The sequence below is a fragment of the Oncorhynchus clarkii genome, chromosome 15, assembly GCF_045791955.1.
Source record: "Oncorhynchus clarkii lewisi isolate Uvic-CL-2024 chromosome 15, UVic_Ocla_1.0, whole genome shotgun sequence".
Classification (NCBI taxonomy): Eukaryota; Metazoa; Chordata; class Actinopteri; order Salmoniformes; family Salmonidae; genus Oncorhynchus; species Oncorhynchus clarkii.
In genome coordinates, this window is record NC_092161.1 from 6,641,525 (window position 1) to 6,655,365 (window position 13,841).

At 45.0% G+C, this 13,841-nt stretch overlaps 1 protein-coding gene across 34 annotated transcripts in view; it reads left to right on the forward strand.

Annotated features, from left to right (window-relative positions):
- The window catches only part of LOC139366880 (eyes absent homolog 1-like), a 142,164-nt gene that overhangs the window by 62,426 nt on the left and 65,897 nt on the right, over nucleotides 1-13,841 (forward strand). For 21 of the 34 annotated variants that reach the window (XM_071104612.1, XM_071104583.1, XM_071104587.1 and 18 more), the window contains 4 exons: nucleotides 6,068-6,150; nucleotides 7,181-7,460; nucleotides 8,545-8,687; nucleotides 12,108-12,191. In XM_071104612.1, the coding sequence (XP_070960713.1) occupies nucleotides 6,068-6,150; nucleotides 7,181-7,460; nucleotides 8,545-8,687; nucleotides 12,108-12,191 (590 nt within the window). The remainder of the gene's footprint in view (nucleotides 1-6,067; nucleotides 6,151-7,180; nucleotides 7,461-8,544; nucleotides 8,688-12,107; nucleotides 12,192-13,841) is intronic. The other 13 variants (XM_071104616.1, XM_071104597.1, XM_071104613.1 and 10 more) reach the window with 1 other exon arrangement.

Here is a 13,841-nt window from a genome sequence, read left to right on the forward strand (position 1 = left end):
CCAAAAAACACTACAGACCCCCAAAAAAACACTACAGCCCCCAAAAAACACTAAAGTCCCCAAAAAAACACTACAGTCCCCAAAAAAACTCTACAGTCCCGCAAAAAACACTACAGTCCCCCAAAAAACACTACAGTCCCCAAAAAAACACTACAGTCCCCCCAAAAAACACTACAGTCCCCCCAAAAAACACTACAGTCCCCCAAAAAACACTACAGTCCCCCCAAAAAACACTACAGTCCCCCAAAAAAACACTACAGTCCCCCCCAAAAAAACACAACAGTCCCCCCAAAATACACTACAGTCCCCCAAAATACACTACAGTCCCCCCAAAAAACACTACAGTCCCCCAAAAAACACTACAGCCCCCCAAAATACACTACAGTCCCCCCCAAAAAACACTACAGTCCCCCAAAAAACACCACAGTCCCCCAAAATACACCACAGTCCCCCCAAAAAACACTACAGTCCCCAAAAAAACACTACAGCCCCCAAAAAACACTACAGACCCCCAAAAAAACTACAGTCCCCCCCAAAAAAACACTACAGTCCCCCACAAAAAAACACTACACTCCCCCCAAAAAACACTACAGTCCCCCCCCAAAAAACACTACAGTCCCCCACAAAAAACACTACAGTCCCCCCAAAAAACACTACAGTCCCCCAAAAAAACACTACAGTCCCCCCCCCAAAAACACAACAGTCCCCCCAAAATACACTACAGTCCCCCAAAATACACTACAGTCCCCCCAAAAAACTCTACAGTCCCCCAAAAAACACTACAGTCCCCCAAAAAACACTACAGCCCCCAAAAAACACTACAGTCCCCAAAAAACACTACAGTCCCCCAAAAAACACTACAGTCCCCCCAAAAAACAGTACAGTCCCCCCAGAAAACACTACAGTCCCCCCCAAAAAAACACTACAGTCCCCCCAAAATACACTACAGTCCCCCAAAATACACTACAGTCCCCCAAAATACACTACAGTCCCCCCAAAAAACTCTACAGTCCCCCCAAAAACACTACAGTCCCCCAAAAAACACTACAGCCCCCCCAAAAAAACACTACAGTCCCCAAAAAAACACTACAGTCCCCAAAAAACACTACAGCCCCCAAAAAACACTACAGTCCCCCAAAAAACACTACAGTCCCCCCAAAAAAAACACTACGGCCCCCCCCAAAAAACACTACAGTCCCCCCCAAAAAAACACTACAGTCCCCCCAAAATACACTACAGTCCCCCAAAATACACTACAGTCCCCCCAAAAACACTACAGTCCCCCAAAAACACTACAGTCCCCAAAAAACACTACAGTCCCCCCAAAAAACACTACAGTCCCCCCCAAAATACACTACAGTCCCCCAAAAAACACTACAGTCCCCAAAAAACACTACAGTCCCCCCAAAATACACTACAGTCCCCCAAAATACACTACAGTCCCCCAAAAAAACATTACAGTCCCCCCAAAAAACACTACAGTCACCCAAAAAACACTACAGCCCCCCAAAAACACTACAGTCCCCAAAAAAACACTACAGTCCCCCCCAAAAAAACACTACAGTCCCCCCAAAAAACACTACAGTCCCCCCCCAAAAAACACTACAGTCCCCCAAAAAACACTACAGTCCCCCAAAAAACACTACAGTCCCCCAAAAAACACTACAGTCCCCCAAAAAACACTACAGTCCCCCAAAAAACACTACAGTCCCCCCCAAAAAAACACTATGGCCCCCCCCAAAAAAACACTAAAGTCCCCCCAAAAAACACTACAGTCCCCCCCAAAAAAACACAACAGTCCCCCCAAAAAACACTACAGTCCCCCAAAAAACACCACAGTCCCCCCCAAAAAACACTACAGTCCCCCAAAAAACACTACAGTCCCCCAAAAAACTCTACAGTCCCCCAAAAAACACTACAGTCCCCCCAAAATACACTACAGTCCCCCCAAAAAACACTACAGTCCCCCCCCCAATTTTTTTTTATTTGCATATACCCAGTCCGTTCCTTTTCCTCATTTCCCAATTTATGCCACCCCCGTACATGCCACCCGTACATGCCAACCGTACATGCCACCCATACATGCCACCCTTACATGCCACCCATACATGCCAACCGTACATGCCACCCATACATGCCACTCGTACATGCCACCCATACATGCCAACCGTACATGCCACCCATACATGCCACCCGTACATGCCACCCATACATGCCAACCGTACATGCCACCCATACATGCCACTCGTACATGCCACCCATACATGCCAACCGTACATGCCACCCATACATGCCACCCATACATGCCAACCGTACATGCCAACCGTACATGCCACCCGTACATGCCAAGTATAGACCATATGTTGTTTTCCCTACATGTGTGTGTGTGTGTGTGTGTGTGTGTTTGTGCGTGCGTGCGTGCGTGCGAGCGTGCGTGCGTGTGTGTGTTAGCTGTTGTCCAGTGTGCTCCTGCCTGCAGTTACTCTACTCTGCCTTTTAATGGAAAACCCATCTGGACATGATAGTCTGGTCCCAATTGGGGCATACAAACTTCTGCTGCAAATATTGTGATGATAGACATGGCCCTTGGCTAGGGCACTGATCAACCAGAACTAATGGATTCCAATTGGTGGGGCCAGAAGGCAGGATGGGGTGGTATGGACGGAGGGAGGGAGGTGTGGCGGCAGGGATGGTGTCTGGTCTTGAGTGAGATAACTGGAGCAGGACAGGGGGAGGTGGGAGGAGAGGGGGATAAAACATACCCCCCGGAGAACAGCAGGCAACCCCCCCTTCACTACCCTGTGTAGGGTGTCATCTTTCGGATGGGACATTAAACGGGTGTCCTGACTCTGTGGTCACTAAAGATCCCTTCGTACTTATCATAAGTGTAGGGGTGTTAACCCTGGTGTCCTGGCTAAATTCCCAATCTTGGCCCTCATACTTTCACCCCCACCAACAGACTACCCGCCCCCACCAACCCACATTACCCCACCAACCCCCATTACCCCACACAGCCCCCACTACCCCACACAGCCCCCACTACCCCACACTACCCACATTACCCAACACAACCCCCATTCCCCCTCACAGCCCCCACTACCCCACACAGCCCCCACCACCCCACACTACCCACATTACCCCACACAACCCCCATTACCCCACACAGCCCCCACTACCCCAAACAAATCCAATGTTGATAAACTCCCATTTCTATTTGGTGAAATACCACAGTGTTCCGTCACAGCAGCAAGATTTGTGACCTGTTGCCACGAGAAAAGGGCAACCAGTGAAGAACGAACACCAGTATAAATACAACCCATATTTATGTTAATCTATTTTCCCTTTTGTATTTTAACTATTTTCACATCGTTACAACACTGTATATATACATAATATGACATTTTAAATGTCTGTTATTATTTTGGAACTTGTTTGAATGTGGTATTTACTGTTCACTTTTAATTGTTTATTTCACCTTCGTTTATCCATTCCACTTGCTCTGGCGATGTAAACACATGTTTCCCATGCCGATGGAGCCCTTTGAGAGAGAGAGGGAGAACAGAATGTATACATCTTGTGTGTCTAGATCTGATAGCTGGAGGGGGGAAGGATACAGTATGTGTCTTTATCGTCTAAGAGCATTTTATTTACTAAAAGTGTTTAGGAGCAGTGGGGGCTACTCAGACTCACCCCCCCCCCCCCCCCTTGCCACCACCCCTGTTCCCCTCCCTGCCCCCCCTGCCCCCACCCCCTGCCCACAACCCCTGCTGTTCATTAGCAACAGTAAATTAATCTACCCACCTCTGATTGTCTCCTGGAACAAAGCTGTTCATTTGGAAGAGTAAGTTAATATACCCCTCCTTCATTTTCTCTAAGGAAGAGGAGGATGAGGAGGAAGATGAAGAGGGAGGGAAGGGTTTGGTTGAATGATAGGTTAGTAGTTGGTCGCTATAGCTCTCATGAATGGATGATAGCTAGGTAGTTGGTAGCTATAGCTCTCATGAATGGATGATAGCTAGGTAGTTGGTAGCTATAGCTCTGTTTGGTACTCGTTGATTGGATGAAGACAATGGAAGGTACAGTATTTTGGAGAGAGAAGTTATTTTGTGCTACAACATTAGATGTTATTTAACCTTTGTTTAACTAGCAAAAAAACACTTGAGGTCAGAAACCTCTTTTTTTTTAGGGGGAGTTGGAAAAGCTGGAAAAGTCTTGGCCTCTATCGCTGACCAGACACTGGTCCAGAGAATTTGTCAACGAACATTTTATCTACACGTTCTGATGAAAACCAAACAACTATTTTGCTGAGGCTTCTCCCTGTCCTCTAGAGGGAGGGAGGGAGGGAGGGAGAAGAGAAGAGTCATGCCCAAGGGCCTCGCCTCCTGTCCTCTCCTCTTTTCATCCATTTTCTCTCTCAGGGCAGGCATCAGCCCCAGCCTGTCTTATTAAGCCATTATATCCAATCACCTCTTTGAATGATTTGGCCCTCGAGTTGGTTATTGTAAAGCAGTGAAGAGAAGACAGATTCTACATATTCATGAAGTTCTCCTGTAGCCTAACCCCCCCTCTCTCCCCCTTCTTCCCCCACCTCCCCTTCTCGCTCCCCTTCCTCCCCCACTCCTCCACCCTTCAGTAGCCCCAACACAACAGCCTGAGTGTTTAGCAGGGAAGGAGGCTCTGAGACACCTGAGAGAGCCTCTCTATCTCTCTCTCTCTATCTCTCTCTCTGTCTCTCCCTCTCTCTCTCTCTATCTCTCTCTCTCTCTCTGTGTCTCTCTCTCTCTCTCTGTCTCTCTCTCTCTCCCCCCTCTCTCTCTCTCTCTCTCGCTCTCTCGTTCTCTCGCTCTCTTTCTCCATCTCTCTCTCTCTCTCTCTCTCTCTCTCTCTCTCTCCGTTTCTCTCTCTACACCTCACTGTTGGCTACCTGAAATCATTGGTCCACAAAACGTATTTCTCTCTCGGTTTTGTCCCTTTTTGTTGTAAATGTGGTAATCCGTTTATTTTCTCTGTGGATTGTCACGATCTGAACATCGTTCGTGTGTGTTTTCCTTGTTTTAGTGTTGGTCAGGACGTGAGCTGGGTGGGCATTCTATGTTGGATGTCTTGTTCGTCTATTTCTATGTCTGGCCTGATATGGTTCTCAATCAGAGTCAGGTGTTATTCATTGTCTCTGATTGGGAACCATATTTAGGTAGCCTGGGTTTCACTGTGTGTTTGTGGGTGATTGTCCTTAGTGTCTTGATGTCTGTGTTCTGTGTTTATGTGCACAAGTAGTAGGCTGTTTCTAGTTTTCGTTACGTTTATTGTTTTGTAGTGTTTGTATTTAGATTCGTGTTACTTCAGTTTAATAAACATGGATCGCAATCTACCCCGCCGCATTTTGGTCCGACTCTCCTTCACCCGAAGAATGCCGTTACAGAGGAAATGTTTCTATTTCAGTGTTATAATGTGCCATAACCAACATGACATATACCATACACTATCATATACCATACACTATCATATACCATACACTATCATATACCATACACTATCATATACCATACACTATCATATATCATACACTATCGTATACCATACACTATCATATACATATCGGGGTGGCAGGTAGCTTAGTGGTTAGAGCATTGGGCCAGTCACCGAAAGGTTGCTAGAACGAATCCCGAGCTGACTAGGTCAACAATATGTGGTTCTGCCCCTGAACAAGGCAGATATCATATATCATACATTATCATATAGTATACATTATCTTATAGTGTACATTATCATATAGCATACACTGTCATTGAGTTTATAAGTGATATGTATAACTCCTTAGTGATAACCGTGTGTTTCCCCCTGTCCTCTCCAGGTGATGTGTATAACTCCTTAGTGATAACCGTGTGTTTCCCCCTGTCCTCTCCAGGTGATGTGTATAACTCCTTAGTGATAACCGTGTGTTTCCCCCTGTCCTCTCCAGGTGATGTGTATAACTCCTTAGTGATAACCGTGTGTTTCCCCCTGTCCTCTCCAGGTGATGTGTATAACTCCTTAGTGATAACCGTGTGTTTCCCCCTGTCCTCTCCAGGTGGCACGTTCACAACCACGTCAGGACTGTACGCAGGAAGCAACGCCCTCACGAACTCAACCGGCTTCAACAGTACACAGCAGGTACCAATGTCTTCTACGGTAGCGCCTCTTCATTCTGATAGCCTACAGAAGATGTTTATCATCGTTGGGTTTATATTAAGAGGAGGTACTGTACTCTTTTTTTTGTTATATATATATATATATATATATATATAAGATCCTGGGAATCTTGGAGTGTATCCCAAATAGCACGCATGTTCCCTACAGTGCACTAATTGTGACCAGAGCCCACAGGGTAGAAGTGCACTACTTTACGAGAAATAGGGGTGCCATTTGACAAACTTGACATAATGTACGATACAGTCGAGTTCCAATTGATCCACGTCACATGAATCATGCAGTAATCCCTCATTACGCCTGTAGTGTTGTAGACAGGGAAAATCCCTTACTCCTGGCACAGAGGAAATGGGTCAGGTCCCAAATGGCACTCTATGTTCCTATAAAGTACACTCCTTTTGACCGGAGCCTTGGCCAGAAGTAATGTACTACGTAGGGAATAGGAAATCATTTTTAAAGATGCGAGCCAAAAAAAGACCAAGACAGATCGCTGTCCAGATGTAGGACACAACAGACATATGTTTGTATTTACGTTTTGGAATCTGGACTGTAAAGTAGCACCGCTAGTGCATTACTTACCCCCCCCCCCCCCCCCCCCCCCCCCCCCCCCCCCCCCTCTCTCTCTCTCTCTCGTTCTCTCGCTCTCTCTTGTTCTCTCTCCTGTCTCTCTCTCTCGTTCTCTCTCTCTCTCTCTTTCTTTTTCTCTCGTTCTCTCGCTCTCTCTCTCTCTTTCTCTCTCTCTCTCTCTTTCTTGTTCTCTCGCTCTCTCTTGTTCTCTCTCTTGTCTCTCTCTCTCTCTCGTTCTCTCTCTCTCTCTCTTTCTCGTTCTCTCATTCTCTCGTTCTCTCTCTCTCTCTTTCTTGTTCTCTCGTTCTCTCTCTCTCTCTCTCGTTCTCTCGCTCTCTCTCTCGTTCTCTCTCTCTCTCCTTCTTCTCCCTCCATCCATCAATTCCTGTCTCTCTCCATCCATCCATCCTCCCATCTCCCCCTCCAGGACTACCCGAGCTACCCAGCGTTCGGCCAGGGCCAGTACTCCCAGTATTACAACAGTTCTCCCTACACCTCCCCCTATATGACCAGCAACAACACCAGTCCCACCACCCCCTCCACCACAGCCACCTACACCCTCCAGGAGCCCCCCAGCGCCCTGACCAGCCATGCCCTCACGGACCCCCCAGCAGGTAGGCCCCAGGCCCCCCAGGCCACCCACCCTCCATCCCCAGGATCAGAAGGCTCTGGAGGGGGTGGCTATGATGCCAGGGCCACTCATTATGGTAACCATTACAGTTTTATTTTGTAAATAAAATAAACTATAATATTGTGATAATTGTTTTCAATTTGTTATAGTCAACGTTTCCCCTCCAGCTCCCAATTGCCACCCAAAACCCTCCCCGAATGAAAATCTATAAACTGGTATTATTGAAGAAATAGAAATTCACAGGGGGGGGGGGGGGGGTGATACCTGTTTTTAAATTGCTGTTACCCCTCCTTTCCATTCTTAACCCACCCTTTGTTAGCATAGCACTTTAAGGAAATAGCATTATCGTAGAAAATGTGACTTAACTGCAGAGAGTAGTTCTTAGATGAACGTCTCTCCCCTTTAATAGGAATCACATTAAACGCTCCTTCTGACAATAGAACTCTAATGACATCATCATCCCATCAAGTGAAATAAGATAAGAGGGGGGGGGGGGGGGGGGTTACAGCTAAAGATTATCTGAAAATAGAACACATAGAACACATAGAACACATAGAACATAGAACACTGGCGTTATTATCTTTGTCCTGTCTGTCTGACACTCCGGAAACCTTACAACAGAAATAGTTTGAATGTAGTTATCGTCTAGTTGTCATTATTTAACACACATTTTTTTTATTTAATTATTTGACGTTTATTTAAGTAGGCAAGTTAGTTTAAGAACAAATTCTTATTTACAATGACGGCCTAGGAACAGTGGGTTAACTGCCATGTTCAGGAGCAGAACGACAGATTTTTACCTTGTCAGCTCAGGGATTCGATCTTGACACCTTTCGGTTACTAGTCCAACGCTCTTAACCACCATACACACACACACACACACACACACACACACACACACGCACACACGCACGCACGCACACACGCACGCACGCACGCACGCACGCACGCACGCACACACACACACACACACACACACACACACACACACACGCACACACACACACTTTACGATCCAAAATGTTGCTGACATCAGCTCCCTCCACTCTCCTCAATTCTAAAGGTGAAAGAGAGACATCATTTCCTCCTCTTTATTTAAAACAATCTCTTGTTCTTCTCCTTTTTCAACCCCCCCCCCCCCCCCCCCCCCCCCCACCCAGGAGATTACAGTACCATCCACAGTCCATCAACGCCCATTAAAGATTCAGAATCGGATCGATTGCGGCGTGCCTCGGATGGAAAGTCACGTGGCCGAGGGAGAAGGAACAACAACCCTTCACCACCGCCTGATTCTGACCTTGAGGTGAGGGACTGTGTGTGTGTTTGTGTGTGTGTGTGTGTGTATGTGTGTGTGTGTGTGTGTGTGTGTGTGTGTGTGTGTGTGTGTGTGTGTGTGTGTGTGTGTGCGTTACCTTGGCGACAGACAGCCTCACCCTGTCTGAGGGCACAGTAGACTAATCCAATTACCCCCAATGCCACACCAAGGTTAACACATCACACGCATGAACAAAACTCAACTCTCTTTTGGATCCTTAACTTATTATTGATTACTGAGATGTTTATTGACTATAACATTTATTTTCAATGGTGCCTTACGTGCACTTACTTACATATTTTATTACGAATGCCAATAAAACGAAAACATTTCTACACAATTTTTTTATGTTTTATTGTTGTTCTTATCGACTATCGATTTTGTTTCGATAGTGAGATGATGGTATACTCAAAAAAAAAAAAAAACATGACTGGATTTTCTTCCTCTGAGGCACCCTATTCCCTATAGAGTGCACTACTTTAGACCAGAGCCCTATGGCACCCTATTCCCTATATAGTGCACTACTTTAGACCAGAGCCCTATGGCATCCTATTCCCTATATAGTGCACTACTTTAGACCAGAGCCCTATGGCATCCTATTCCCTATATAGTGCACTACTTTAGACCAGAGCCCTATGGCACCCTATTCCCTATATAGTGCACTACTTTAGACCAGAGCCCTATGGCACCCTATTCCCTATATAGTGCACTACTTTAGACCAGAGATACGTATTCAGACCCTTTTGGACTGGCTCGCATTTCATTGTGTTACAAAGTGGGGATTAAATGGATTTCATTGTCGTTTTTTTCTCGTCAACAATCGACACAAAATAATAAAATGAGTAAAACATGCATAACTTAAAATACAGTCTTATTCAACTCCTTTGTTTAGGCAAGCCTAAATTAGTTCAGAGGTCAAATATGACTTAACATATCACATAATAAGTTATGTGTGACAATAAATAAAAAAAAGGGGGGGTTGACATGATTCGTTTTTTTTCATGACTAACCCTTCCTCTGCTCCCCATACTTACAGGTCTCTCAGTCAAGTATGGGATTTCAAACACAGATTCAACTACAAAGACCAGGGAGCTTTTTTTCGAAAGCCTCACAGAGAAGGGCAGAGATTGGTAGATGGGGTCACCATAACAAATCAGACTATAGAATATCTCTTTAATCACGGGTCAAAGTTAATAATTACACTGTGGGATTGTTTATTAAACCGCCCAGACACACGTCGAAGATACGGTCGTCCTTCTGAACGGAGCTGCAGGACAGGAAGCAAACTGCTCAGGGATGTCATTGGTGATTCTATAACAGCTTCAGAGTTCAAATAGCTTTGAATGGGAGAAAACTAGATGGTCAACGACATTGTAGTTAATCCACAATAACGACCTAAATGATAAGAGTAAGAAGAAGGACACAAATCATAAATTGAGGCACTTTTATTTGATTTATTTAACTAGGAGTCAGTTAAGAACAAATTCTTATTTTCAATGCCAGTCTAGGAACAGTGGGTTTAACTGCCTGTTCATGGACAGAACGACAGATTTGTACCTTGTCAGCTCCGGGGTTTGAACTTGCAACCTTGCGGTTACTAGTCCAATGCTCTAACCACTAGGCTACCCTGCTGGACTGAAGTAATTCTGAACAAAAATGAAAACAGCAAACGAATACACTTTTTGGTCAGAATGCAAAGCCTGATGTTTGGGGCAAATCTAAGAGTAACACATCAGTGAGTAACTGCGTACTTATTTTTTAAGCACAGTGGTAGCTGCATCATGGTATGGGTATGCTTGACATAGGCAAATACTGGGGAGTTTTTCAGGATAAAAAGAAACGGGGTGGAGCTAAGCACAGTCACAATCCTAGAGGAAAACCTACTTCAGTCTGTTTTACACCAGACACAGAGAGAGGAATTCACCTTTCAGCAGGATAATAACCTAAAACACAAGGCCAAATATACACTGGAGTTTAATTACCAAGAAGTGGCCAAGTTACACTTTTGACCTAAATCTGCTTGAAAATATATGGCAAAATTTGAAAATTGCTGTCTAGCCATCATCCCCAAAATCTTGACTGAGCTTGAAGAATTTAGAAAATAATAATGGCCAAATATTGCATAAGCCAGGTGTGTAAAGCTCGTATAGATTCACCCAAGAAGACTCACAGATGTAATCACTGGTAAAGGTGATTCTAACATTTATTGACTCCGAGGGTGCTAACTACTTATGCAAGAGTATATTTTACTTATTTAGTTTGTATTCATCTTTGAAAATGATATAATTCTTCTTTCACTTTGACATGATAGAGTATTTTGTGTATATTATTGATTTTTTAAATTATTTGAAACCCACATATCATTGGGGTTTGAATACTTTTGCAAGGCACTGTAGATAACTGCCTGTAATGTCACATAAAACATATGGGTAACTATATGGATAACTATATGGGTAACTATATGGGTAACTATATGGGTAACTGTATGGATATCTACATGGGTAACTACATGGGTAACTATATGGGTAACTATATAGGTAACTGTATGGGTAACTATATGGATAGTTATGGGTAACTATATGAATGTCAAATGTTTGCCATATGTAAGGAAAGTCTGCCCATAGTTATGTAATAACATATGGGTGATTAACTGTGTATATGAAGTTCATATAGACACCAGCCCACCCATATGGGTGATTAACTGTGTATATGAAGTTCATATAGACACCAGCCCACCCATATGGGTGATTAACTGTGTATATGAAGTTCATATAGACACCAGCCCACCCATATGGGTGATTAACTGTGTATATGAAGTTCATATAGACACCAGCCCACCCATATGGGTGATTAATGGTGTATATGAAGTGCATATAGACTGCCCACCCATATGTCAAACTAACGTGTTAAGGATTAGATGGGGGGGCTTTGCATAATGAGTTATTAATGAGTTATAATGATTATATGATTATAACTATTAATGAGTTATAATGAGTTATTAATGAGTTATAATGATTATAATGATTATATGATTATAACTATTAATCTGTTATAATGAGTTATTAATACGATATGAATTAAGTTCAACTCACCCCATTCTGACGGTGACATTACAGCATGTTAACATATCTAGTTAATTAATTAGTCACTATTGATCGGGCTAATGTAAAGGGCAGGGGGTGGATGGATGGATGGATGGATGACCAGGGGAGATCAAATTGCAAGGTACAGAGTGCGACCATTGATTTTGCCCCTCCCCCCCTTTCCTGTCTCTCTGTCTCTCTCTCTCTCTCTTGCTCTCTCTCTCTCTTGCTCTCTCTCTCTCTCCTACTCTCTCTCTCTCTCTCTCTCTCTCTCTCTCTCTCTCTCTCTCTCTCTCTCTCTCTCTCTCTCTCTCTCTCTCTCCAGAGAGTGTTCATCTGGGACCTGGATGAGACCATCATCGTTTTCCATTCCTTGCTCACAGGATCTTACGCTAACAGATACGGCCGGGTGAGTGACTTCACTCTCTAACGTCAAGTGGAAGCTCACACACACACGCAGGCACGCACACACACACACACACACACACACACACACATACACACACAAACACACACATTTTCGTTTTGAGTGTGTGTCTGTTAGTTTGTGTGTCTGTCTTAGCGTGAGTGAGTGAGTGAGTGAGTGAGTGAGTGAGCGAGCGAGCGAGCGAGTGAGCGAGTGAGTGAGTGAGTGAGAGAGTGAGTGAGTGAATGAGTGAGTGAGTGAGTGAGTGAGTGAATGAGTGAGTGAGTGAGTGAGTGAGTGAGTGAGTGAGTGAGTGAGTGAGTGAGCGAGTGAGTGAGTGAGTGAGTGAGTGAGTGAGCGAGTGAGTGAGTGAGTGAGTGAGTGAGTGAGCGAGCGAGTGAGTGAGTGAGTGAGTGAGTGAGTGAGTGAGTGAGCGAGCGAGTGAGTGAGTAAGCGAGTGAGTGAGTGAGTGAGTGAGTGAGTGAGTGAGTGAATGAGTGAGTGAGTGAGTGAGTGAGTGAGTGAGTGAGTGTGTGAGTGTGTGAGTGTGTGAGTGAGTGAGTGAGTGAGTGAGTGAGTGAGTGAGTGAGTGAGTGAATGAGTGAGTGAGTGAATGAGTGAGTGAGTGAGTGAGTGAGTGAGTGAGTGAGCGAGTGAGTGAGTGTGCGTGTGAGTGAGTGTGCGTGTGAGTGAGTGTGCGTGTGAGTGAGTGTGCGTGTGAGTGAGTGTGCGTGTGCTTACACGCCTACGTGTGTGTTTGAACAGAGAACGTGGCAGTGTGGAGAGAGAGACATGGAAACGGAACTCAACGTACAGATAATTGTATTGTTCTTTAATAAGCCCAATGAAGCCCGGAGGTGTTTCTGACTTGTCCTGCAGCTGTTGCAACTCTGTGGGAGCTGTGCATGACTGCCTGCAGCAGGGTCTGAGGGCGCTATGGCACCCTATTCCCTATATAGTGCACTACTTTAGACCAGAGCCCTATGGCACCCTATTCCCTATATATAGTGCACTACTTTAGACCAGGGCCCATTGGGTTCCAGTCAAAAGTAGTGTAAAAAATAAGTAGTGTACTGAATAAGGAACAGATTCCCTCAGGGCTCTGGTCCAAATGAGTGCACTATGTAGGGAATATGGTGCCATTTGGGACGTATCCCTGTAATGAGGGATAGGTTAGGCTCCATTTGGGACGTATCCCTGTAATGAGGGATAGGTTAGGCTCCATTTGGGACGTATCCCTGTAATGAGGGATAGGTTAGGCTCCATTTGGGACGTATCCCTGTAATGAGGGATAGGTTAGGCTCCATTTGGGACGTATCCCTGTAATGAGGGATAGGTTAGGCTCCATTTGGGACGTATCCCTGTAATGAGGGATAGGTTAGGCTCCATTTGGGACGTATCCCTGTAATGAGGGATAGTTTAGGCTCCATTTGGGACGTATCCCTGTAATGAGGGATAGGTTAGGCTCCATTTGGGACGTATCCCTGTAATGAGGGATAGGTTAGGCTCCATGTAGCTAGGGGGCACAGAAAGAACAGGTGTTCGGTGGACGTCTATTGCCTCATCCTAGTTCTTCTCATCCTAGTTCTTCTCATCCTAGTTTTTCTCATCTTCTCATCCTAGTTCTTCTCATCCTAGTTCTTCTCATCCTAG